General features: G+C 40.0%; 2 protein-coding genes across 10 annotated transcripts in view; both read right to left on the bottom strand.

Moving 5' to 3' along the window:
* The window catches only part of rptor (regulatory associated protein of MTOR, complex 1), a 323,941-nt gene extending 318,176 nt beyond the window's left edge, over positions 1-5,765 (bottom strand). For 3 of the 9 annotated variants that reach the window (XM_034188053.1, XM_034188054.1, XM_034188058.1), the window contains exons 1-2: positions 5,290-5,765; positions 183-357 (exon numbers count right to left, since the gene is read on the bottom strand). In XM_034188053.1, the coding sequence (XP_034043944.1) occupies positions 183-350 (168 nt within the window). In that variant the 5' untranslated portion in view covers positions 351-357; positions 5,290-5,765. The remainder of the gene's footprint in view (positions 1-182; positions 358-5,289) is intronic. The other 6 variants (XM_034188059.1, XM_034188060.1, XM_034188061.1 and 3 more) reach the window with 3 other exon arrangements.
* Positions 5,766-20,688: 14,923 nt separating this feature from the next.
* Positions 20,689-22,982, bottom strand: LOC117526652 (retina-specific copper amine oxidase-like). The gene is made up of 2 exons (XM_034188707.1): positions 22,949-22,982; positions 20,689-21,806 (listed from the first exon to the last, which is right to left on the bottom strand). The coding sequence occupies exons 1-2, from the start codon at positions 22,980-22,982 to the stop codon at positions 20,689-20,691; spliced, it is 1,152 nt and encodes a 383-aa protein (XP_034044598.1).
* Between the last annotated feature and the right edge of the window lie 864 nt (positions 22,983-23,846).

Below are 23,846 nucleotides of genomic sequence, written 5' to 3'. Positions count from 1 at the left end.
TGTACGTTACATGTGATTAAGCTTTCACCCTGGATTATTCTACATGCACTCCACTGTTGGTGGCATGGATTTGAATCAAACCGACCCACTGAAGAGACACCGTACAATCCTCAAATCGCACTATAACACAAGGAATACCTTTAACCTGTAAAATTACAACATACAAATGAAAAGAAAATTACCCTGTCTTTCATTCGCCAGCTCTGCGCTAAAGCCTTGGAGCCTTCAATCTTCTCGAAGTGACGTTTCTTCATGAAGGCCAGCGGAAGCTTCCAGTCACTTGTGTCAGCCTCCTCTTCTTCAGCCAGGCTCACGGCCGGTGAATGAGGCAAATCAGAGTCCATTTTCATGGGGGCCCTACAGGGGGTGCAATCAGACAAAAAAATCAGAACCCAGCTGTGACTATTTGGTTCAGCTGTGTTCACTGCTGACTAACACATCAGAAACGATAATGAGACTTAAATGAGCCACATCTCAAGTATGAATGTTGAATTTTACATGAGAATCGTTGCATCAAATAAAAAAATCAGAACGATGAAATTCCAAAAGACAGTCCTGTTTTAAAGTGTGTTTTTAAACACAGAGATCTTGTGACAAGCTATGATTATTGTGTGCACCCAAAATTAGCTTTTTTTAAAAGAACATTCTGTTTACTCCATGTAGCTACTCTACTACAACCCCTGGCAAAAATTATGGAATCACCGGCCTCGGAGGATGTTCATTCAGTTGTTTAATTTTGTAGAAAAAAAGCAGATCACAGACATGACACAAAACTAAAGTCATTTCAAATGGCAACTTTCCTGGCTTTAAGAAACACTATAAGAAATCAGGAAAAAAAATTGTGGCAGTCAGTAACGGTTACTTTTTTAGACCAAGCAGAGGGAAAAAAATATGGAATCACTCAATTCTGAGGAAAAAATTATGGAATCATGTAAAACAAAAGAACGCTCCAACACATCACTAGTATTTTGTTGCACCACCTCTGGCTTTTATAACAGCTTGCAGTCTCTGAGGCATGGACTTAATGAGTGACAAACAGTACTCTTCATCAATCTGGCTCCAACTTTCTCTGATTGCTGTTGCCAGATCAGCTTTGCAGGTTGGAGCCTTGTCATGGACCATTTTCTTCAACTTCCACCAAAGATTTTCAATTGGATTAAGATCCGGACTATTTGCAGGCCATGACATTGACCCTGTGTCTATAGCAAAGAATGCTTTCACAGTTTTTGCTCTATGGCAAGATGCATTATCATCTTGAAAAATGATTTCATCATCCCCAAACATCCTTTCAATTGATGGGATAAGAAAAGTGTCCAAAATATCAATGTAAACTTGTGCATTTATTGATGATGTAATGACAGCCATCTCCCCAGTGCCTTTACCTGACATGCAGCCCCATATCATCAATGACTGTGGAAATTTACATGTTCTCTTTCAGGCAGTCATCTTTATAAATCTCATTGGAACGGCACCAAACAAAAGTTCCAGCATCATCACCTTGCCCAATGCAGATTCAAGATTCATCACTGAATATGACTTTCATCCAGTCATGCACAGTCCACGATTGCTTTTCCTTAGCCCATTGTAACCTTGTTTTTTTTCTGTTTAGGTGTTAATGATGGCTTTCATTTAGCTTTTCTGTATGTAAATCCCATTTCCTTTAGGCGGTTTCTTACAGTTCGGTCACAGACGTTGACTCCAGTTTCCTCCCATTCGTTTCTCATTTGTTTTGTTGTGCATTTTTGATTTTTGAGACATATTGCTTTAAGTTTTCTGTCTTGATGCTTTGATGTCTTCCTTGGTCTACCAGTATGTTTGCCTTTAACAACCTTCCCATGTTGTTTGTATTTGGTCCAGAGTTTAGACACAGCTGACTGTGAACAACCAACATCTTTTGCAACATTGTGTGATGATTTACCCTCTTTTAAGAGTTTGATCATTCTCGCCTTTGTTTTAATTGACATCTCTCATGTTGGAGCCATGATTCTTGTCAGTCCACTTGGTGCAACAACTCTCCAAGGTGTGATCACTCCTTTTTAGATGCAGACTAACGAGCAGATCTGATTTGATGCAGGTGTTAGTTTTGGGGATGAAAATTTACAGGGTGATTCCATAATTTATTCCTCAGAATTGAGTAATTCCATATTTTTTCCCTCTGCTTGGTCTAAAAAAGTAACCGTTACTGACTGCCACAATTATTTTTCCTGATTTCTTATAGTGTTTCTTAAAGCCAGAAAGTTGCCATTTGAAATGACTTTAGTTTTATGTCATGTCTGTGATCTGCTTTTTTTCTACAAAATTAAACAACTGAATGAACATCCTCAGAGGCTGGTGATTCCATAATTTTTCCCAGGGGTTGTATTAAATGTGCCCAAAAGGCAGAAAAGGAAGCCAATTCATTTTATTTTCAATTCATTGCTATTTGAGCACAAAACACAGCACCGTCCTTGTCCTTGCAGAATTCACTTAGTGTCAATGTTAAGGACAAATACAACTTACTTCTGCGGTCCTCGATAAATAATGTAGTTTCAGAATGTCCCAAAACAACTGCCTGCTTTTGTGCTCAATGAACAAGACAAGCACGCAATTTGCACTAACCCATGGCACCCTGGGCAAAATGTTGATAACTTTACCAATGACAAGGCTTTTCTGGCTTTTACAAAGTACACATCAGTGAATTTGACCTTTGACTCCAATAGGCTTCTTGGGGTCACACATACCAAGCTTGCCAACAATCAGCCAATTAGCACAGATGTTATTGCATATACCCCGTTTGGTGACAATCGGAGCAGTACAACTGACGTAATCATGATCACAAGTGAAATGTCACATGACCACAGAGCCGTATATGAGTACTAGAGTCTGCAGTCGCACTCAGACGTGTCCCAGCAAGGAGGCATGGTCACCATTTTGGATCAGTCACCATTTTAGATCAGGGCAACTCAGCAGGCAGCGCGCACAGATGCTCAAAGAATCTCGTCAAGAAGCAGGTGCAAAATGCTGGAAAGCTGTGCTGGTTGCCAAAGCCACAAAACGGAGGAAGAAGGGAGACATTTCCTTCTATAATTAAGCAGTTTTGCTTATTCTTGTTACTTTTTCCGTGAGGCCCTGTGGCTCAGCTGCTGATTGGATCAGTGTAACGTCCAACACTAAGACTTCGGAATGTGTAGACGTCAGGGTAAGTGTAATAATTTCCTTACATAATTTAATATAAATTAATTTTACTGGCTCGATATCCAGGTCAGAACAGTATTTTAAAACGTATTTTGCAAGATTTTCCCATGTGTGTTCACTCACATATCCGCATTGAAAATGCATATGAAAACATGTCACATCTGGGCACTTCATTAATATTTTGCCCAGGTACAAAGTGGCATCTCGCGCTCCGTGAAGAGCCATTCACGTTTAGTAGTCAGCACTGGGACTGTGCTCTCTAGTACTTAGAGTACTTACTAGGCTCTGTGCACATGACTGACTGACTGACTGACTGACTGACTGACTTCCTGCATATAGCGACAGCTGGCACACGAATAAAACCATAAAGTCCTAAAAAAAAATCCAATACAATTGGTGCTTCTTTGGCTCAGCACACAAATAAACTGTGTTTAAATGCAAATTGAGTCACAATATGCCATTTTCCATTATCTGGTTTTCTGAAGCACTGATTGTCTTTTCCTATATTTATTTCTTCCAATATTGTTTGGAATAAGGGATAACTTTAAAATTTTTGAAAAACTAGCAACCATGTATTCCAAAAATAACCATGTGTGCAGCAGCGTGAACCCCATAGAGAAATTACACAGCCAACAATGGTGGTGCCACATCGTGATGTCAGTCAGCAATCACCGATGGACAGCCGAATTGCCCAACCTGATTACCCATAGTGCAATGTGTCACTGTATTAACAGTGAATGCAACCTCAAACAGATGGAAGATTTCCAACTTATTGTTTCTCTCCACTGATATAAATGGATTCACAGTTTAAAGGCCAATTTATTATATAACCTTCTTGGAGTATAACTAACCTGTGGCTGCCAAAACTTTGGGACTGTCAGTAAGACAAATGGTACCTGACAATAAATTTGTTTGGTGACTTTTTGCTCAAATCTTAAGTGGAAAAGGACAAACAGCGTGGGAGTGAAGAGACTGATACTAAATTGGAACTCTTACAACAATTTTGCACAAATGTGCCATAGTGAAAGCCATATTGCACTATGGGTAACAGTGACTACGTTTACATGCAGCCAATAACCCTTTCATAACCGGAATATTAGCAATAACCCGGTTGCGCACGGCCATGTAAACACCCGCAAAAACCCGAATATACTCATATTCCGGTTTTTAAAAACCTGAATATGACTCCTGGGTTACTCCTTTTCTAACTCGAATATCAGGTCATATAAACACGCATCGGAATATCCCCATAGAAAGGAACATTATTTTGTGTTCTGCGCATGTCCTATCCACAAGGAATCTTGGTCTTTTGAGCACGGAAACTACTTGTATGCGGCGCGCTCAACCCACCGGACACCACAGAAGCAGAGGTAAACAAGCATGGTGAAATCCAGACGCGGCAGCACAGCACCACACTTTTGGAGGGAGGAGAAAACCAAGTACTTCATTAGTATCGTGAAAGACATGAATATAATGTCTTTTATTGACAGTAGAAAGTACAGAGATAGCGACATTTACAAGAAGGTGGCCGAAAAGTTACGCGAAGCAGGATTTGCACGAACACCAGACCAAATCAAGCACCGGTAGAAGACGTGCGTCGCTGTTTAGATGGGGATATTCCAAATGATACCAATGACCATGTATACAGGAGTAACTGTCTGCTTAAGCATGTAAACGAGTTATTCCTAATGATTCAGAAACCGGAATACTGACATTATCCCGAATATTAACGGCATGTAAACGTAGCCAGTGTTTCCCATACCACATACCTTGTATGTGGTAGACTTCCAGATCCCTATTGGACCCACTTTGCAATGACAAGTGCCAGAAAAATCGCTGGTAATGTAGTAGACTGTTGGCTCCCTATTGGACACAATGGGCAACTACGAGTGCCAGAAAAATACTTGGTATGTAGAAGGTTTTCAGATCCATGTTGGACCCACTGTGCAACCACAAGTGTCAACAGTCCACCTGGTACGTGCAGGATCCACATCTCTAACAGCAGCCTGCGTTGCGTCATGACACAACTTTGTGACATCACCTGCACAGCTGGAATCATCAGACAGCAAATAAAACGGTGCTAGCGACGCTAACGTGGAGAAAGAAGGCTCGGACCTGTCAGCTGGTGCGCGGGGACTCTGTTCCAGCCGCGGTGAGGAAACTCTCCGCCGGACGAGGACAGAAACGGCTGCACAGACGATCCTGGACACGAAGCCGTAGGGCAGCGACCACAGTCTGGATACGACGTCGAAGCCGTCGGGTCCTAGCGGGACGGCCGGGCGCGTGTCTGCGAGAGAGCGCGTGGCTCCTGCGGCTCCTCTCCCCGCGGCTCCTCGCTACGGGAAGAGGCTCGAGACGAGGCCCATCTTCACGCGGACACGCTGCCACGGCCACGCGCTGCTCCCACAGATCGATGTCACGGGTCTCCCTCTACGTACCGGCGTCGGCTCGAATGATTTCGCGCGACAACTTCCACGCAATTCACGCACAAATCCAGCGATTCAGAGATGCACTTCTTCAGCACTTCGACAAGGGCGCAGCCATCTTGGGTCGGACCCAGAATGCACTGTTGATGCGGTGATACGTCACAGAGGCTTTTCCGGTGACAAACCGAAAACCCCGATCAAAAGATAAATTTCACAAAATTATACACAGAGCAAACCATCACAATCACCGCCTAGAAATATAATAATAATAATAATATAATAATAATAATAATATAATCGTGCAAAAATAACAAATGTAACATTAATAATTATTATTATCATTATTAGTGACTCGCAGAAATACCCATTGGTTAGAATGTGACACAGAGAATTAATTAATTGTTTTCTCTCTCTTTCTCTCTGTGGGAATGCAATTGTTATTAAACATAAGAGGAAAAAATGCACACCCAGGTAGAGGTTCCAGCTAATATTTATGCATATTATTTTTAGAATACAGCAAGTTAAAGGAGATTGTAGTGTGCGGCTACCACTTTCATGTCTATTTATTTATTTCTGTAAAGCAGTGTTTATTATTATTATCTTTATACATGCTCTGCTAATGCAAGCTTAAGAACTGAAATCAGAATCAGGATTGAATTTATTACCAAGGTAGTCAAACAGCTCTGCAGTGGCAAGGCCCCGGGGGTTAATGAGATCCATCCAGAAATGCTGAAGGCTCTGGGTGTTGGAGGGATTGTCTTGGATGAGACGTCTCTTCAACATTGCGTTGAGGTCTGGGACAGTGCCTAAGGAGTGGCAAACTGGGGTGGTGGTCCCCATATTTAAAAAGGGGGACCAGAGAGTGTGTGCCAATTACAGGAGCATCACACTACTCACCCTCCCTGATAAAGTCTACTCCAGGGTTCTGGAAAGGAGGGTTCAGCCGATAGTCGAATCTCTGACTGAAGAGGCGCTCACTGTGTGTACCGCCACATTTGATTCTTAGACTACGGGCACTTATTATGTCCTTTGATCATATTGTATGAAAAACAGAAAAAAAGGGGAAATTTCACACTTTTATAGTTATCTTTACAATGAAAGTGTGTTAAGAAATTTGTTCTAGTAGTCTATGATGACTTTTTCACCTTTTTTCAGCATCATTATATGCAAATATTGCCGTTTTGTGCTTGTCCCACACCCAGACTTTTGATCTTCAATGATAAAAATGAATGGTAAAGAAACGTTTTTTCTAATGTTTTAAAATATCTCTGAATAAAATATCAGTAAAATAATCAAAACATAATTGGGGTATTCAATGTCATACAACTGTTGTGATTTTTTTAAACAAAATGTAGTTGTCCCACACTATTGCCGTAATTTCCACCACAACGCTGTAATGTCCCTAAACAGTTTGTATGAAAGATTGTTTGGGTAGTTTCTATGGAGATAAACAGTGACATCAGAGCACATGTATATAGCGCCAAATCACAACAAACAGTTGCCCCAAGGCGCTTTATATTGTAAGACAATGGTGTGGTGGAAATTACATTTACAAGGCCAATAGTGCCCGTAGTTAAAGAATCACCCTTATGTGACATCAGATAGGCAATCTTGGTTTTCACGGATCCTGCTCGAGTTTCCAACTTGGAAATTTAATTTGAATAGCCATGCTGTTGCAGCTTTCCGAGTTGGAGCTCTTTTTTTTTTTTCCAAGTTCAGAGTATAATTGAACACAACATAACTCACGTTCCACCTTTTTAGAAGAAGAAGAGCCTTTATTGTCATGGGAAATTTGCCCTCTGCACTGAACCCATCCTAATTATAATTAGACACAATCCAACCACTAGGAGCAGTGGGTAGCCACAGTCCGGCACCCAGGAACCAACTCCAGATATAGAGACACTGCCTTGGTCAGGGGCAGAGAAAGGAGAAGACCCTAAACAAGCATGTTTTTGATTGTGGGAAGAAACCATTGCAGACACGGGGAGAACACGCAAACTTGACACAGAAAGGGTGGGAACCGATCCCACGACCTTCTTGCTGTGTGAGGCACCAGTATTAACCACTAATCCACCATGTCACCCATATGTGCGTTGGTCCTGCAGAGAGAGACACAGACAGACACGCATAAACACAGAGAAGGACAGACCCGTACGTTAAGTGCTTTATATATAGGAATTTATTATATTATTATTATTATTGGGTGATTTTGGCATAGGCAGTAAAGTAATTTGTCAGTTAAATGAATCATCATGTGAAAACTCTGACCATCTAGAATTTAGGATTATATGACATCACAGAAGTAAAGGATATTTCCAAAGCAAATGTAGAAAACGTTTTACCAAATTAAATTGACTATTTCTGAAATGCTACAGAGTACAGAATGAGTTTTACACTTTTTTCCCCCATTACTTATTCAATCATGAGTCGCAGAATATCATGTATGTGGAGTTTGGCTGATTTAACAGTAAAATGTCCCCATGCAGAAGCCTCCCTGATGTGTGAACTGTTAAATTCTGCACCTGTTCATCTGTTGGCTGCATCGATAAAAACAGCAGGACAGCAGCTGTTCGAAAATCCCTCACCACGTGGGACTGTTTCAAAGTGGCCTGTACTAAGGATAACTAAGGCTTTTTTAAACATTTTTTGAGAAAATAAAGGAAAACGCCATCGTAAAAATGAAGGCTTCAGATTGATGATGCAGACGAGTGAGCCAATGTGTGTCATATCGTGCATGCCTTTCTTAGCACACTGCATCACATTTGACTAGATCTTGAAATTAGCAGCTGAATTGATTTGGAATCACAAATCATTTTGAATTCAATTGATTTTTGAATCGAATCGTGACCCCCATGAATCGGAATCAAATCAAATCGTGAGATACTGAAAGATACTGAAAGATTCACACCCCTAATAAAAATGAATGGTTTGTGGGAATATTAAAGTGGGTATAGAAAATTAATGAATTTATAAGAATTACTTTTTGTCATAAATTATCTATATTATAGTAGCCAAGTGTCCTTATTGTACGTGTATGCATGCATATGACTTTTTATTACAGAGAAACTGGGGAGAGCTGACATTTACCGTTTGGTATCCTTATGTATTTTGGGTCTGGATAAACGCCGTGAAAATGGAAAGTTGATAGGACTAATATTTTTGGAGACGTTAGGGATATTAGGTAGCAACAGTTAACAACGGACGTTGATATCACCATTAATCAGTCGCTGGGAAACAGACAAGCTCTGAACAAAAGAAATATCTCACCCTTGCCAGTTGTAAAACATGGCATCAACTAAATGTGCCAAATAATAAACATAATTATTCACAAAACGTTCTCATTTTAATTTCCTGTAGTTAGAGTTAAATCATTATAGAAACTTTGCATAATTTATTACAACCCTTGAAAAATGTCATCTCCCTATACTACCAATCTAAAACTCGTGGATCCCCACAGGCAACATGCTCGTATGACATATATGCAGTGGTGGGCACAGCTAACCGAACCGTTAGCTTTGATAACCATTAAACCGCTAACTCTGAGAAGTTAAATTTTATAACGCTAAACTGATAAAAAAAAAAAATTAGCGTAAGTTATCGCTAACTTTTAGTATTGACTCGGTACACTGTCGGCTACTGATAAGCCAGTTTCAAGTTTAAGTGCCGCAGGGGCTTCTGGGTAAATTCAAAGGTGATCACAAACACATGAAAAATAAATAAATATAAAACATAAAAGTCCAAACACTGACAAAAGCAGTAAATCACAGTATTAGAAGTCACAGTTTATCTCTATATTATATATTTATAAACCATTAATGGAGCAACAACAGCTCACCTGTATTGCGTTCACAAACACAAAACAAATGCATGAAAAATAAATAAATAGAAATACTGACTTCTGAGTTGCTTACATACCGTTTTTGTCCACCAGCACTTGTGTGCTTTGACCTGTGAGCCGGAAGTGTTAGCTAGCTCTCTGCATTCATAAACAGGAACAAACGTATGATTTTAGGGTTTACAAACGTTTTTGACCGTTAAATTTACTCACTTTACCAGAAAAACAAAATGTTTGTGGACGGAAAGTTAGTGGAACTAAATTTAGCAGAAGCTAAATGGTCCACAGATGTTTTTCAAAGCTAGCTGAAAAGCTAATCTGTGAACAAAAACGTTAGCTTCGCTAATTAGCGGATTAGTGGAACTGTGTCCACCACTGCATATATACCCTAAAAAAAGGGCAATGTAAAGAAATTACAGCAATTGGTAAGACTCAAATGAATTACGTTTGTCTAAATTTGGTTAACATGTTTGCATGGATGCTACTTGTTAAACTGGATCGACCTAATTCGTTTGAGAAAAACCAATTAAATCTAATTTTTTCCAGGTTTGTTTCAAATTGAGGCTGATATTCTGTGCATCTCTAAGACACTGTGCCAGGAAACGAAAATACCAACCACTGTGCTTCTGTCCAAATCTGCAGTATTTGGTTGTAACTGTGCAGCAGTGAATTTTCTCGCAGCTGCAGCTAAAGCAGCAGAGCCTGGATGTTTTAAAATCCTTTTCTCTCTCTCTCTCTCTCTCTCTCTCTCTCTCTCTCTCTCTCTCTCTCTGTTTTAAATGTTAAATGATGGGTTGTTTTGGCAGAGGTGTGGACTGTAATTACTTTAACAATCTGGTGATGTTTATTTCATTTTGCTTCTTTCAGTTTCTGAGTGAGTGAAATGAATTTCTAATCGTTTTGTCCCCAGCACCCTTTTCTGTCAAGCTTGGTGCACATTTCTCAAACGGAGGGAGCCAGCGGTTTGTTTATGAAAGGAAAGTCAAGGATGGAAAAATAAGGTGGTCCCATCTGTCCCAGGGTTAAACTCTGACACCAATGTGGAGACTCAGCTTTACTGAGGATCACTGACTCAGTACAACCGACGTGTTCGGCTGTTGGTTAACAAAGAAATGTTTGTGTGACGCTTTGATTCATTTAATCAAAGACATCGCAGTCTCTCACGCTCACACCGGACAAAGCTGCAGGTGACGGACAGCTTTGTCTGGATTGACAGCTCATTAGAAAACATGAAAACGCTTCAGCAGATGGATGGGGCATCAAAATGTGTCTCTCAGCACATTCGCCAGCACAGCGTCGCGGCAATCTGGTATGTCAGAAACACAGGTACATGGAGCCAATCGAATCTGTGGCTCTTGTGTCTCACTCTCACAGCAGGGTGGAAACCACTCCCATCTCCAAGGTGTGATAGAGGTCGCGACCTTGGCATTGGTGGTAGCAAACACAGTGAAGAGCAGAATGAAATTAGCGTCTTTTCTCCTCACTTCCTTTAACAGGGAAGAGGACGACCTGATCAACTGGGCTGAATTCTGGAAAGTGGAGCGTTCCCAGTCCCACATCAGGCTGGAGCCAAGGAGGCCGGAAAGGCTAAAAATCCTGTTTCAGAGTGTGATTGCAGTAAGATAGAAAGAATAAGCGAGAAGAGCTGCTGATGGATGACTGAGGAAATGAGTGTTTTATTATCGGAAGCTATCCTATCATGTGATCACCCCCTGGGACGCCAACAGAACATCCACTCCTCTCAAGTAGGAAACGAGACATAAAAAGGCTAATGGAGGAATAATTTTCTTTGTCCATACTTTTGTCTCATAAAGATGCAGATTTGACAGCAATGAATCAACTTTTCTCACACCAGTTCTCTTTGATATTTTAATAATAATAATTAATAATATACATAAATACATCATCTTCTTATCCGATGTCGCCGACCAAACGGTCCCCCCGTAATTTATCTGTAATTTCGCCAAAAATATTAGTCCTATCAACGTTCCGCTTTGGTGGCATTCATCCTTGACCCAAAATACATAAGCATACCATATGGGAAATGTCAGCTCTCCACAGTTTCTCTGTGATCAAAGCCATACACACGCAAGCACACATGCAAGTAAAGGCCACTTGGCTTTTAATATATAGATTCATATAGCATTTTAAGTCTTAAAATTTTCAGTGCTCAGCATAATAAACCTCAAACTACAACATTAAAACTAAATTCTGTGTTCTTAAGAGCAATAACAAATGTTGAAAGCAAATAAACATCAAATTTACTTAAAGGTGCAGATTGCATTATACCATAACTGGCCACAGTTTGGTTTGTTTGTTGTCTTTGGCAATGGGGATTCATGCTGTCTCATCTTTTCTTGTGGTAATCAATATGTATGATCCTCCATTTCACAAAAATGAAGGTTCTCAAAGTTGTTAGTTTGCAGCCACTGACTCTGCTTCTTTTTTTTCTTCAGTATTCCAGCTGAAAGGCAGAGTAAGTGTATCAACATGACGGTGCAACATGGCAGCCTCCATGAAAGGGGCTGGACCTATGCAGATATGAAGTGGGGGGGGTTAATTATATATTCCATTACATATTATTTTCAGACCTTTTGTCTGACTTAGTGCTTAGCTCAGATAAGATAATTATAGTGGGCGATTTTAACATCCACACAGATGCTGAGAATGACAGCCTCAACACTGCATTTAATCTATAATTAGACTCTATTGGCTTTGCTCAAAAAGTAAATGAGTCCACCCACCACTTTAATCATATCTTAGATCTTGTTCTGACTTATGGTATGGAAATAGAAGACTTAACAGTATTCCCTGAAAACTCCCTTCAGTCTGATCATTTCTTAATAACATTTACATTTACTCTGATGGACTACCCAGCAGTGGGGAATAAGTTTCATTACACTAGAAGTCTTTCAGAAAGCGCTGTAACTAGGTTTAAGGATATGATTCCTTCTTTATGTTCTCTAATGCCATATACCAACACAGTGCAGAGTAGCTACCTAAACTCTGTAAGGGAGATAGAGTATCTCGTCAATAGTTTTACATCCTCATTGAAGACAACTTTGGATGCTGTAGCTCCTCTGAAAAAGAGAGCTTTAAATCAGAAGTGTCTGACTCCGTGGTATAACTCACAAACTCGTAGCTTAAAGCAGATAACCCGTAAGTTGGAGAGGAAATGGCGTCTCACTAATTTAGAAGATCTTCACTTAGCCTGGAAAAAGAGTCTGTTGCTCTATAAAAAAGCCCTCCGTAAAGCTAGGACATCTTTCTACTCATCACTAATTGAAGAAAATAAGAACAACCCCAGGTTTCTTTTCAGCACTGTAGCCAGGCTGACAAAGAGTCAGAGCTCTATTGAGCTGAGTATTCCATTAACTTTAACTAGTAATGACTTCATGGCTTTCTTTGCTAACAAAATTTTAACTATTAGAGAAAAAATTACTCATAACCATCCCAAAGACGTATCGTTATCTTTGGCTGCTTTCAGTGATGTCGGTATTTGGTTAGACTCTTTCTCTCCAATTGTTCTGTCTGAGTTATTTTCATTAGTTACTTCATCCAAACCATCAACATGTTTATTAGACCCCATTCCTACCAGGCTGCTCAAGGAAGCCCTACCATTATTTAATGCTTCGATCTTAAATATGATCAATCTATCTTTGTTAGTTGGCTATGTACCACAGGCTTTTAAGGTGGCAGTAATTAAACCATTACTTAAAAAGCCATCACTTGACCCAGCTATCTTAGCTAATTATAGGCCAATCTCCAACCTTCCTTTTCTCTCAAAAATTCTTGAAAGGGTAGTTCTAAAACAGCTAACTGATCATCTGCAGAGGAATGGTCTATTTGAAGAGTTTCAGTCAGGTTTTAGAATTCATCATAGTACAGAAACAGCATTAGTGAAGGTTACAAATGATCTTCTTATGGCCTCGGACAGTGGACTCATCTCTGTGCTTGTTCTGTTAGACCTCAGTGCTGCTTTTGATACTGTTGACCATAAAATTTTATTACAGAGATTACAGCATGCCATAGGTATTAAAGGCACTGCGCTGCGGTGGTTTGAATCATATTTGTCTAATAGATTACAATTTGTTCATGTAAATGGGGAATCTTCTTCACAGACTAAAGTTAATTATGGAGTTCCACAAGGTTCTGTGCTAGGACCAATTTTATTCACTTTATACATGCTTCCCTTAGGCAGTATTATTAGACGGTATTGCTTAAATTTTCATTGTTACGCAGATGATACCCAGCTTTATCTATCCATGAAGCCAGAGGACACACACCAATTAGCTAAACTGCAGGATTGTCTTACAGACATAAAGACATGGATGACCTCTAATTTCCTGCTTTTAAACTCAGATAAAACTGAAGTTATTGTTCTTGGCCCCACAAATCTTAGAAACATGGTGTCTAACCAGATCCTTACTCTGGATGGCATTACCCTGACCTCTAGTAATACTGTGAGAAATCTTGGAGTCATTTTTGATCAGGATATGTCATTCAAAGCGCATATTAAACAAATATGTAGGACTGCTTTTTTGCATTTACGCAATATCTCTAAAATCAGAAAGGTCTTGTCTCAGAGTGATGCTGAAAAACTAATTCATGCATTTATTTCCTCTAGGCTGGACTATTGTAATTCATTATTATCAGGTTGTCCTAAAAGTTCCCTAAAAAGCCTTCAGTTAATTCAAAATGCTGCAGCTAGAGTACTGACGGGGACTAGAAGGAGAGAGCATATCTCACCCATATTGGCCTCTCTTCATTGGCTTCCTGTTAATTCTAGAATAGAATTTAAAATTCTTCTTCTTACTTATAAGGTTTTGAATAATCAGGTCCCATCTTATCTTAGGGACCTCGTAGTACCATATCACCCCAATAGAGCGCTTCGCTCTCAGACTGCAGGCTTACTTGTAGTTCCTAGGGTTTGTAAGAGTAGAATGGGAGGCAGAGCCTTCAGCTTTCAGGCTCCTCTCCTGTGGAACCAGCTCCCAATTCAGATCAGGGAGACAGACACCCTCTCTACTTTTAAGATTAGGCTTAAAACTTTCCTTTTTGCTAAAGCTTATAGTTAGGGCTGGATCGGGTGACCCTGAACCATCCCTTAGTTATGCTGCTATAGACGTAGACTGCTGGGGGGTTCCCATGATGCACTGTTTCTTTCTCTTTTTGCTCTGTATGCACCACTCTGCATTTAATCATTAGTGATCGATCTCTGCTCCCCTCCACAGCATGTCTTTTTCCTGGTTCTCTCCCTCAGGCCCAACCAGTCCCAGCAGAAGACTGCCCCTCCCTGAGCCTGGTTCTGCTGGAGGTTTCTTCCTGTTAAAAGGGAGTTTTTCCTTCCCACTGTAGCCAAGTGCTTGCTCACAGGGGGTCGTTTTGACCGTTGGGGTTTTACATAATTATTGTATGGCCTTGCCTTACAATATAAAGCGCCTTGGGGCAACTGTTTGTTGTGATTTGGCGCTATATAAAAAAAAATTGATAAATTGATGATTGATATTACACTACATATATATTCCATTACATATTCTATTACACTATGTAACAAATTTTTATTTTTGTTTTGTTCCTGGGCACACAGTGTCTTTTCCTAACCTGTTATGCCTTAAATAAATAGAAAATAGCTGTTATTCCACAGAAACTTTGCTTCTGTGATCAGGACAATGATATTTTGAAATTTGTCTGTTTTGAAGAATATTCTCGAATCGCCTTCACTACTACTGAGTAGTCTTCTAGAATATTCTTTAACTGCTAGAACTGTCCAGAATTTTCTAGAAGTTTCCAGAATTATCTAGAAATTTCAAGAAACTTTTAGAACTTTTTAGAACGTTAAAAAAAATAAAATCAAAGTTTGTGCTGAATGTAGTCATTTTTCCATAGACTTTAGACATAAGCAGTTGAAATATAACACTTAGAAGCCAGGAACAAAAATTGTGTTACATAGTGTTATAGGCAGCACGGTGGCTTGATGGTTAATGCTGTTGCCTCACAGCAAGAAAGCTGTGGGATCGCTCCCCACCTAGGGATTTTCTGTGTGGAGTTGGCATTCTCTCCCTGTGTTTGTGTGGGTTCCCTCCGGGTGCTCCGGCTTCCTCCCACATCTAAAGACATGTAGGTTATGTGAATTGGAACCTTTAAACTGACTGTACTAGGTGTGGGCATGAATGTGTTTGTCCGTCTATATGTGACCCTGCGACAGCCTGGCGCCCTGTCCAAGGTGTACCGTGTACCTTGTCTCACGACCTATGACTGCTGGGATACCCCATTTCCTCCCATAACAGTCAATCAATCAATCAATTTTATTTATATAGCACCAAATCACAACAAACAGTTACCCCAAGGCACTTTATATTGTAAGGCAAAACCCCAACGGTCAAAACGACCCCCTGTGAGCAAGCACTTGGCGACAGTGGGAAGGAAAAACTCCCTTTTAACAGGAAGAAACCTCCAGCAGAACCAGGCTCAGGGAGGGGCAGTCTTCTGCTGGGACTGGCTCGGGCTGAAGGAGAGAACCAGGAAAAAGATATGCTCTGGAGGGGAGCAGAGATCAATCACCAATGATTAAATGCAGAGTGGTGCATACAGAGCAAAAAGAGAAGGAAACACTCAGTGCATCATGGGAACCCCCAAGCAGTCTAAGTCTATAGCAGCATAACTAAGGGATGGTTCAGGGTCACCCGATCCAGCCCTAACTATAAGCTTTAGCAAAAAGGAAAGTTTTAAGCCTAATCTTAAAAGTAGAGAGGGTGTCTGTCTCCCTGATCTGAATTGGGAGCTGGTTCCACAGGAGAGGAGCCTGAAAGCTGAAGGCTCTGCCTCCCATTCTACTCTTACAAACCCTAGGAACTACAAGTAAGCCTGCAGTCTGAGAGCGAAGCGCTCTATTGGGGTGATATGGTACTATGAGGTCCCTAAGATAAGATGGGACCTGATTATTCAAAACCTTATAAGTAAGAAGAAGAATTTTAAATTCTATTCTAGAATTAACAGGAAGCCAATGAAGAGAGGCCAATATGGGTGAGATATGCTCTCTCCTTCTAGTCCCCGTCAGTACTCTAGCTGCAGCATTTTGAATTAACTGAAGGCTTTTCACGGACCTTTTAGGACAACCTTATAATAATGAATTACAATAGTCCAGCCTAGAGGAAATAAATGCATGAATTAGTTTTTCAGCATCACTCTGAGACAAGACCTTTCTAATTTTAGAGATATTGCGTAAATGCAAAAAAGCAGTCCTACATATTGGTTTAATATGCGCTTTGAATGACATATCCTGATCAAAAATGACTCCAAGATTTCTCACAGTATTACTAGAGGTCAGGGTAATGCCCTCCAGAGTAAGGATCTGGTTAGACACCATGTTTCTAAGATTTGTGGGGCCAAGTACAATAACTTCAGTTTTATCTGAGTTTAAAAGCAGGAAATTAGAGGTCATCCATGTCTTTATGTCTGTAAGACAATCCTGCAGTTTAGCTAATTGGTGTGTGTCCTCTGGCTTCATGGATAGATAAAGCTGGGTATCATCTGCGTAACAATGAAAATTTAAGCAATGCCGTCTAATAATACTGCCTAAGGGAAGCATGTATAAAGTGAATAAAATTGGTCCTAGCACAGAACCTTGTGGAACTCCATAATTAACCTTAGTCTGTGAAGAAGATTCCCCATTTACATGAACAAATTGTAATCTATTAGAAAAATATGATTCAAACCACCGCAGCGCAGTGCCTTTAATACCTATGGCATGCTCTAATCTCTGTAATAAAATTTTATGGTCAACAGTATCAAAAGCAGCACTGAGGTCTAACAGAACAAGCACAGAGATGAGTCCACTGTCTGAGGCCATAAGAAGATCATTTGTAACCTTCACTAATGCTGTTTCTGTACTATGATGAATTCTAAAACCTGACTGAAACTCTTCAAATAGACCATTCCTCTGCAGATGATCAGTTAGCTGTTTTACAACTACCCTTTCAAGAATTTTTGAGAGAAAAGGAAGGTTGGAGATTGGTCTATAATTAGCTAAGATAGCTGGATCAAGTGATGGCTTTTTAAGTAATGGTTTAATTACTGCCACCTTAAAGCCTGTGGTACATAGCCAACTAATAAAGACAGATTGATCATAGTTAAGATCGAAGCATTAAATAATGGTAGGGCTTCCTTGAGCAGCCTGGTAGGAATGGGGTCTAATAGACATGTTGATGGTTTGGATGAAGTAACTAATGAAAATAACTCAGACAGAAGAATCTGAGAGAAAGAGTCTAACCAAATACCGGTATCACTGAAAGCAGCCAAAGATAACGATACGTCTTTGGGATGGTTATGAGTAATTTTTTCTCTAATAGTTAAAATTTTATTAGCAAAGAAAGTCATGAAGTCATTACTAGTTAAAGTTAAAGGAATACTCGGCTCAATAGAGCTCTGACTCTTTGTCAGCCTGGCTACAGTGCTGAAAAGAAACCTGGGGTTGTTCTTATTTTCTTCAATTAGTGATGAGTAGTAAGATGTCCTAGCTTTACGGAGGGCTTTTTTATAGAGCAACAGACTCTTTTTCCAGGCTAAGTGAAGATCTTCTAAATTAGTGAGACGCCATTTCCTCTCCAACTTACGGGTTATCTGCTTTAAGCTGCGAGTTTGTGAGTTATACCACTGGAGTCAGGCACTTCTGATTTAAGGCTCTCTTTTTCAGAGGAGCTACAGCATCCAAAGTTGTCTTCAATGAGGATGTAAAACTATTGACGAGATACTCTATCTCACTTACAGAGTTTAGGTAGCTACTCTGCACTGTGTTGGTATATGGCATTAGAGAACATAAAGAAGGAATCATATCCTTAAACCTAGTTACAGCGCTTTCTGAAAGACTTCTAGTGTAATGAAACTTATTCCCCACTGCTGGGTAGTCCATCAGAGTAAATGTAAATGTTATTAAGAAATGATCAGACAGAAGCGAGTTTTCAGGGAATACTGTTAAGTCTTCAATTTCCATACCATAAGTCAGAACAAGATCTAAGATATGATTAAAGTGGTGGGTGGACTCATTTACATTTTGAGCAAAGCCAATTGAGTCTAATAATAGATTAAATGCAGTGCTGAGGCTGTCATTCTCAGCATCTGTGTGGATGTTAAAATCACCCACTATAATTATGTTATCTGAGCTAAGCACTAAGTCAGACAAAAGGTCTGAAAATTCACAGAGAAACTCACAGTAATGACCAGGTGGACAATAGATAATAACAATTAAAACTGGTTTTTGGGACTTCCAATTTGGATGGACAAGACTAAGAGTCAAGCTTTCAAATGAATTAAAGCTCTGTCTGGGTTTTTGATTAATTAATAAGCTGGAATGGAAGATTGCTGCTAATCCTCCGCCTCGGCCCGTGCTATGAGCATTCTGGCAGTTAGTGTGACTCACACTAACAGGAAGACAACGGTCGGGAATGAGAGGAACAGTAGTTGCCAGTAAACCTGTACTGACCAGTATGTCTGGTATTTATATTGTGTATTTATGTTTTTATTTATATTTGCAAACTTTTTCTTTTGTACTTTCACTTTTGATACTCTGTGTGCTTCTTACCCTGTGTGCTGCTATACAATGCTTCTGGAGTCTTCCCAAGGGATCATTAAAGTTCTATCTAATCTAATCTAATGACCCTTAATTGGAGTAATTAGGTATAGAAAATAGATGGATATTACAGTGTAGGTGGCCAACACGCCCATACATCAGACATTTATATATGAGATACTATGTGTACTTTATGACACCTAAACCACATGTGCAGGAGCTTCTAAATTGACTCCAGTGAGGTTTCTGGGAAAATGGAAACATTAATCCTCAACAATAAGGTGTGAGATTCTGTTAACCTTTGAATATGTGTCCCATCAACGCACGTTTACAGGCTATCAAAAGAAAAACCTGCCGCAGTGAGCTTCGTATTACTCTGCATAATGATCAGTATTTTCTCTCTGAGCTTTCTAAAGCATCATCACTCACAAGTCAACCTCAAGGTTGCACGGAGACGTGTCAGCTGTAAATCCATCAAGTCCACAAGTGAGCATTTTGATGCAGTGATTTGCTGCAGTGTTCACGTTGAATGTCGTCCGCTGGAAGTTGAGCGTGCCTGAGACGGTTAAATATTTCATTGAATAAACTAGAAGGTGCATTCACAGAGCACACACATCCCTCAGGGTGAAAATAGGCAACCATTATTACCTCTGCCAGCTGAAAGAGAAGGAGCTTTAAATGTGGAGCAACAGGTTTCTGTGCAGCATATGAACAGACCTTTGTGATGTCATAAGGCCAGGAAAGAGAAAATGAAAGCAATTAAAGCATTGTTAAAATAAGTGTGTGTGTGTGTGTGTGTGTGTGTGTGTGTGTGTGTGTGTGTGTGTGTGTGTGTGTGTGTGTGTGTGTGTGTGTGTGTGTGTGTGTGTGTGTGTGTGTGTGCGTGTGTGTGTGGTGGGGGGGTCAACAAAAAAGTGTAAAACTAGTATTTGAGTATTTGTGGGACAAATATTTGAAGAGAACTGTAGCAGATCCAAATCTATTTTTGTCGAATCGCATCTTGTTCTGATCAATTCAAGGATGTTTGACTTTAATTGGTCAAATGTTTCACTGTATTTGGGTGCATATGTTGGAAAGTAGAGTTCCATGGATGTGTTTGGTGCCTGATTTCCAGAGAAGATCTTTGTATGATGCTACAATGACTGTGGTAAATCACCGATGTGTTTTTTTCACCCGTGAGATAACAGCCCTCACTATTTCCATACAGTGCACACAGAAACAAAATCTTATTAATACATTTATTGATCAAAATGATTGACTTTCTTTACTGATTATATTTGATTATTCATCATATCATATACAATCGTTTAATAACCAGCTTCATTTTCATGCTGTTAACTTTTCTAGTGAAGCAGATATTTCTATTATTATCCCAAAAGCTAGTATTTGACATTAGTTAATGTTACCAAGCCAGTTAAGTGTTGTGTTTTTAACTTTGTAGTTGTGTATTAATGGCAGAACATATAATTTAAATCCTTTATTTAATTTGCTGGCTGTGGTTTTCATCGTTGTGTAAATCCGATGAACGCTGACGATGTTCAACATTGGAAGCTCTTGCAGGCAGCAGGTGTAGAATGTTGTCATGGTTTAACCAGAAATGATAGAGCTGTATTAAGTAGAGTGTGGAATGGATGGTGTAAACAGCAACTTGACTTCATTTTCTGAACAGTAAAAATCACTTAAATTCATTGACAGGGAACACCAGTGTCTACAAAGTGAAAAGTGTCAATATAGGTGGCTGAATAAGGACAGTCAATGCCCCTGACCAACTCATAGGCATGCTGACCAATACCCATGCTTCTATCCAAGAACTTGGTGAGGATGAGATTTGGGTTGGCAGACCCATAAACTGACATAGCCTCTTGGACACTTAGCTCATATATGATCCTGTCACCTTCAAAACGAACATCAAAAACTCTCATTCCGGAAAGAACACTTAGTCCAAAGGTAAAGCTCCAGTCAAGGTAGACAATGTGATTGTTCTTTATACTGAATCGTTTGCCTTGCATGTAAAACTGCTGAGGTCCGACACCTGTGGGCTTCTGTTTGGGTTTGAGCGATGCATAATTTGGAATTGGTTTGTAGATTATTTTTTCTATAGTTCCCGCTTCATAATGGTTCATCAGTTGTGTCAGGTTGTCAAAGTACTGACCATTATAAAGAACATTATCTACACTCCAAGCCAAAGGATCAGTGCTTTTGTGGTTTATTAAGAGCACAAATCCGACTGGATGGATGAAGAAACCCTCTTCATCTCGACAAATACTAATCCACGTCTGTCTGTCCCCAGACTTGGTACCTCTAGGCATGTTTTCATTGTATGCATGGAATACAGGTGTATCCATGCCAAAACTTTCATACAGCAGTGTACTGACAGGTTTAAGAGCACGCTGGAGGAACACTTGTAGATGTGCACGCTCAGCAGTGTGCATGGGGCGAGCAGTCAAAGGGATCTCCATCTTGTATCTCTCAAACGTAACATCATGGTGGTAGGTTGGGTGAGGAAGAGGACCCACAACATATTCCTTTATAGTGTTCTTGCCGCCATGAAAAACTACCGCAGTTGCCTCTCTTGCTGGCTTTGGCCCACTGTTATCAAGAAAATGCAAAACCTCATGTTTCTTTGGAAGAGAGAGGTCAATCAGGTACAAGTAATCTGTCGTAGGCGTAGAAGATGGCCCAAACGATATATTCATTCCTGGGATCTTGGACATGTAGTCACGCACTTGAAGATGCTCTTCCACTGAGAGATCCGCAAAGACATCACTGCCTTCATTGTGATACCAAAAAGGTACAGTTTGGACTATCTATGACTGAATGTTTTGGAGTTATGGGGTAAAAACAACAAGAATGGTGACAAAGGTCAATTTCAGTTTATACAGGGGTTAGAAGTTAAAGTTGTTCCAATTTTGGTAAAACGTGGTGCAAATTATTGGTTGAACTAATAGGATTAATAAATGAAATAGTTTTGACTGTATTGAATGCTTGGTCTGCAAGATAAAGGTAGAGCAATGTTGACGTCCATTGGATTCTATGACATGTGACATATGTTACCCTGTAACATGATAACTAAGCATGCCACATAGTGCAAACTATTCCTTTTTAAAACCTTATTAACTCAACCAATAATTTGCATCACATTTTACAATATTTAGAGCAACTTTAACATCTGACCCCTGTACAAACTAATGCTGACCTTTGTTACCATTCTTGCTGTTTTTACCCCATAACTCCATAACATTCAGTCATAGATAGTCCAAACTATACCTTTTTGGTATCATTGTGATCACACAAATAATGTGGTATAGCTTTCAATATGATTGAAACATTTTTAAATTTTGACCCCTGTGTAATTTTTAAATTGACCCCTACCTGGCCGCCTACTGAAAATTCAAGTGGCTACTCAGTTTTTTCAAAAGAGTAATGTCTAAGGAGTATTTGTGCCAACTTTGGTGCTTCTTTCCAGATTTGAAGGATTCCTCTGTAAATATTCTGTTATCTGCTGCACTATAAGGAACAGCACCTTGGTACTCACGAATAGGACAAGATCTAAAGATAATAAATGTTCACTCTCCAGATCCTACGACACCAACAACTTGGAGAAGATGATGCATATACATGTCGCCTTGTGAAGGAGCATCAGTTATGACCGAGCGGTAAACTTTGTTGGTCTCAGATGAGGCCCTCCCAGAAGAAGAAAAAGTTGCAGTTCCTTGACTGGCCTCTTGAGGCTGGCTCCAAAACAAAGCACATTCCCATAGGAGTCCATGTTAAAATGTCCAACTTTACAGCAGAAATAAACATGTTTACAGAAAAGCGGCTTTGGTCTCAATAGATAGTTACCATCTCCATGACAACTGTACAGGAACTGATTTTTTTTTTTCTAAGTTCTTAGTTTAAGATGTTTTAAGCCATAAAGTTCTGTAAATTTGGGGCTGTGCTCACTTTGAATGACTGCAGCCGAGCCAAACATCTCCATCTCTCACTGTGACCGTAGCTTAGAGGCGGTTCGATGGTAGCTCATATAGCTGTTGTCAAACATGAGGAGGATAAGTAGGACACAATCCTGGATCAGCGAGGGAAGAACAATAAACTGAGGAGCAGACTAATGACAGACAATACAAGACAAGTATGTGATTATAAACAGGAGATAAGTGTATAAACCAGACAGAAACAAGTAGGAGGTGCACGCTGACCCAGGAGACAGCATCACACTGCACACAAGGAGACCAGATGGCTGCTACATGACAGTATGGGAAATAGCACTCAAACATAAACACAGAGACAAAGGTTTTCTTTAAAGTCTTGGTTTAAATGCAGTAACATGGAGTTAGAAAGCCTATAAAACAGCTGTTCCAGTAAATCCAGACACGAGTAAACTGTTTCTTTGTACATGTATGTCTTCTGTAAACACGAGCAACCACTACTGACAAAACAATCGAAAGCCATTTCCGCAGGTACTCATTCACGTTCACATAGGCACAGCGCGGCACAAATCCTCCAGAAGTGTCTCTGCTTGCATTTGATCAATGTGCTCATACGAGATGAGACACTCAGTCAACTGAAGGAGACTTTGTTTCAGCAGAATGAATGTACGCAACGCTGCCTGAAGGATTAGCTGTCGCCATGTCAGCAGGTTATGAATGTGATACTTTGCTTGGATATTATATCATTTGCATTTTAAGCAGGATCAAGCTCACAGATGTTGAGTTAGTATACTAAGGGCCCTATCTTCCAAGCAGCACAATGGAGCGTGCAGTGCAACGTAAGCATCATTTGTAGCTCCCACTCATTGCAGCTTTGGTTTTCATGCCCAGCACCCACATCTTTTAAATCACCAGTA

The sequence above is a fragment of the Thalassophryne amazonica genome, chromosome 15, assembly GCF_902500255.1.
Source record: "Thalassophryne amazonica chromosome 15, fThaAma1.1, whole genome shotgun sequence".
Lineage (NCBI taxonomy): Eukaryota > Metazoa > Chordata > Actinopteri > Batrachoidiformes > Batrachoididae > Thalassophryne > Thalassophryne amazonica.
This window is presented reverse-complemented; position numbering and strand designations above follow the sequence as displayed.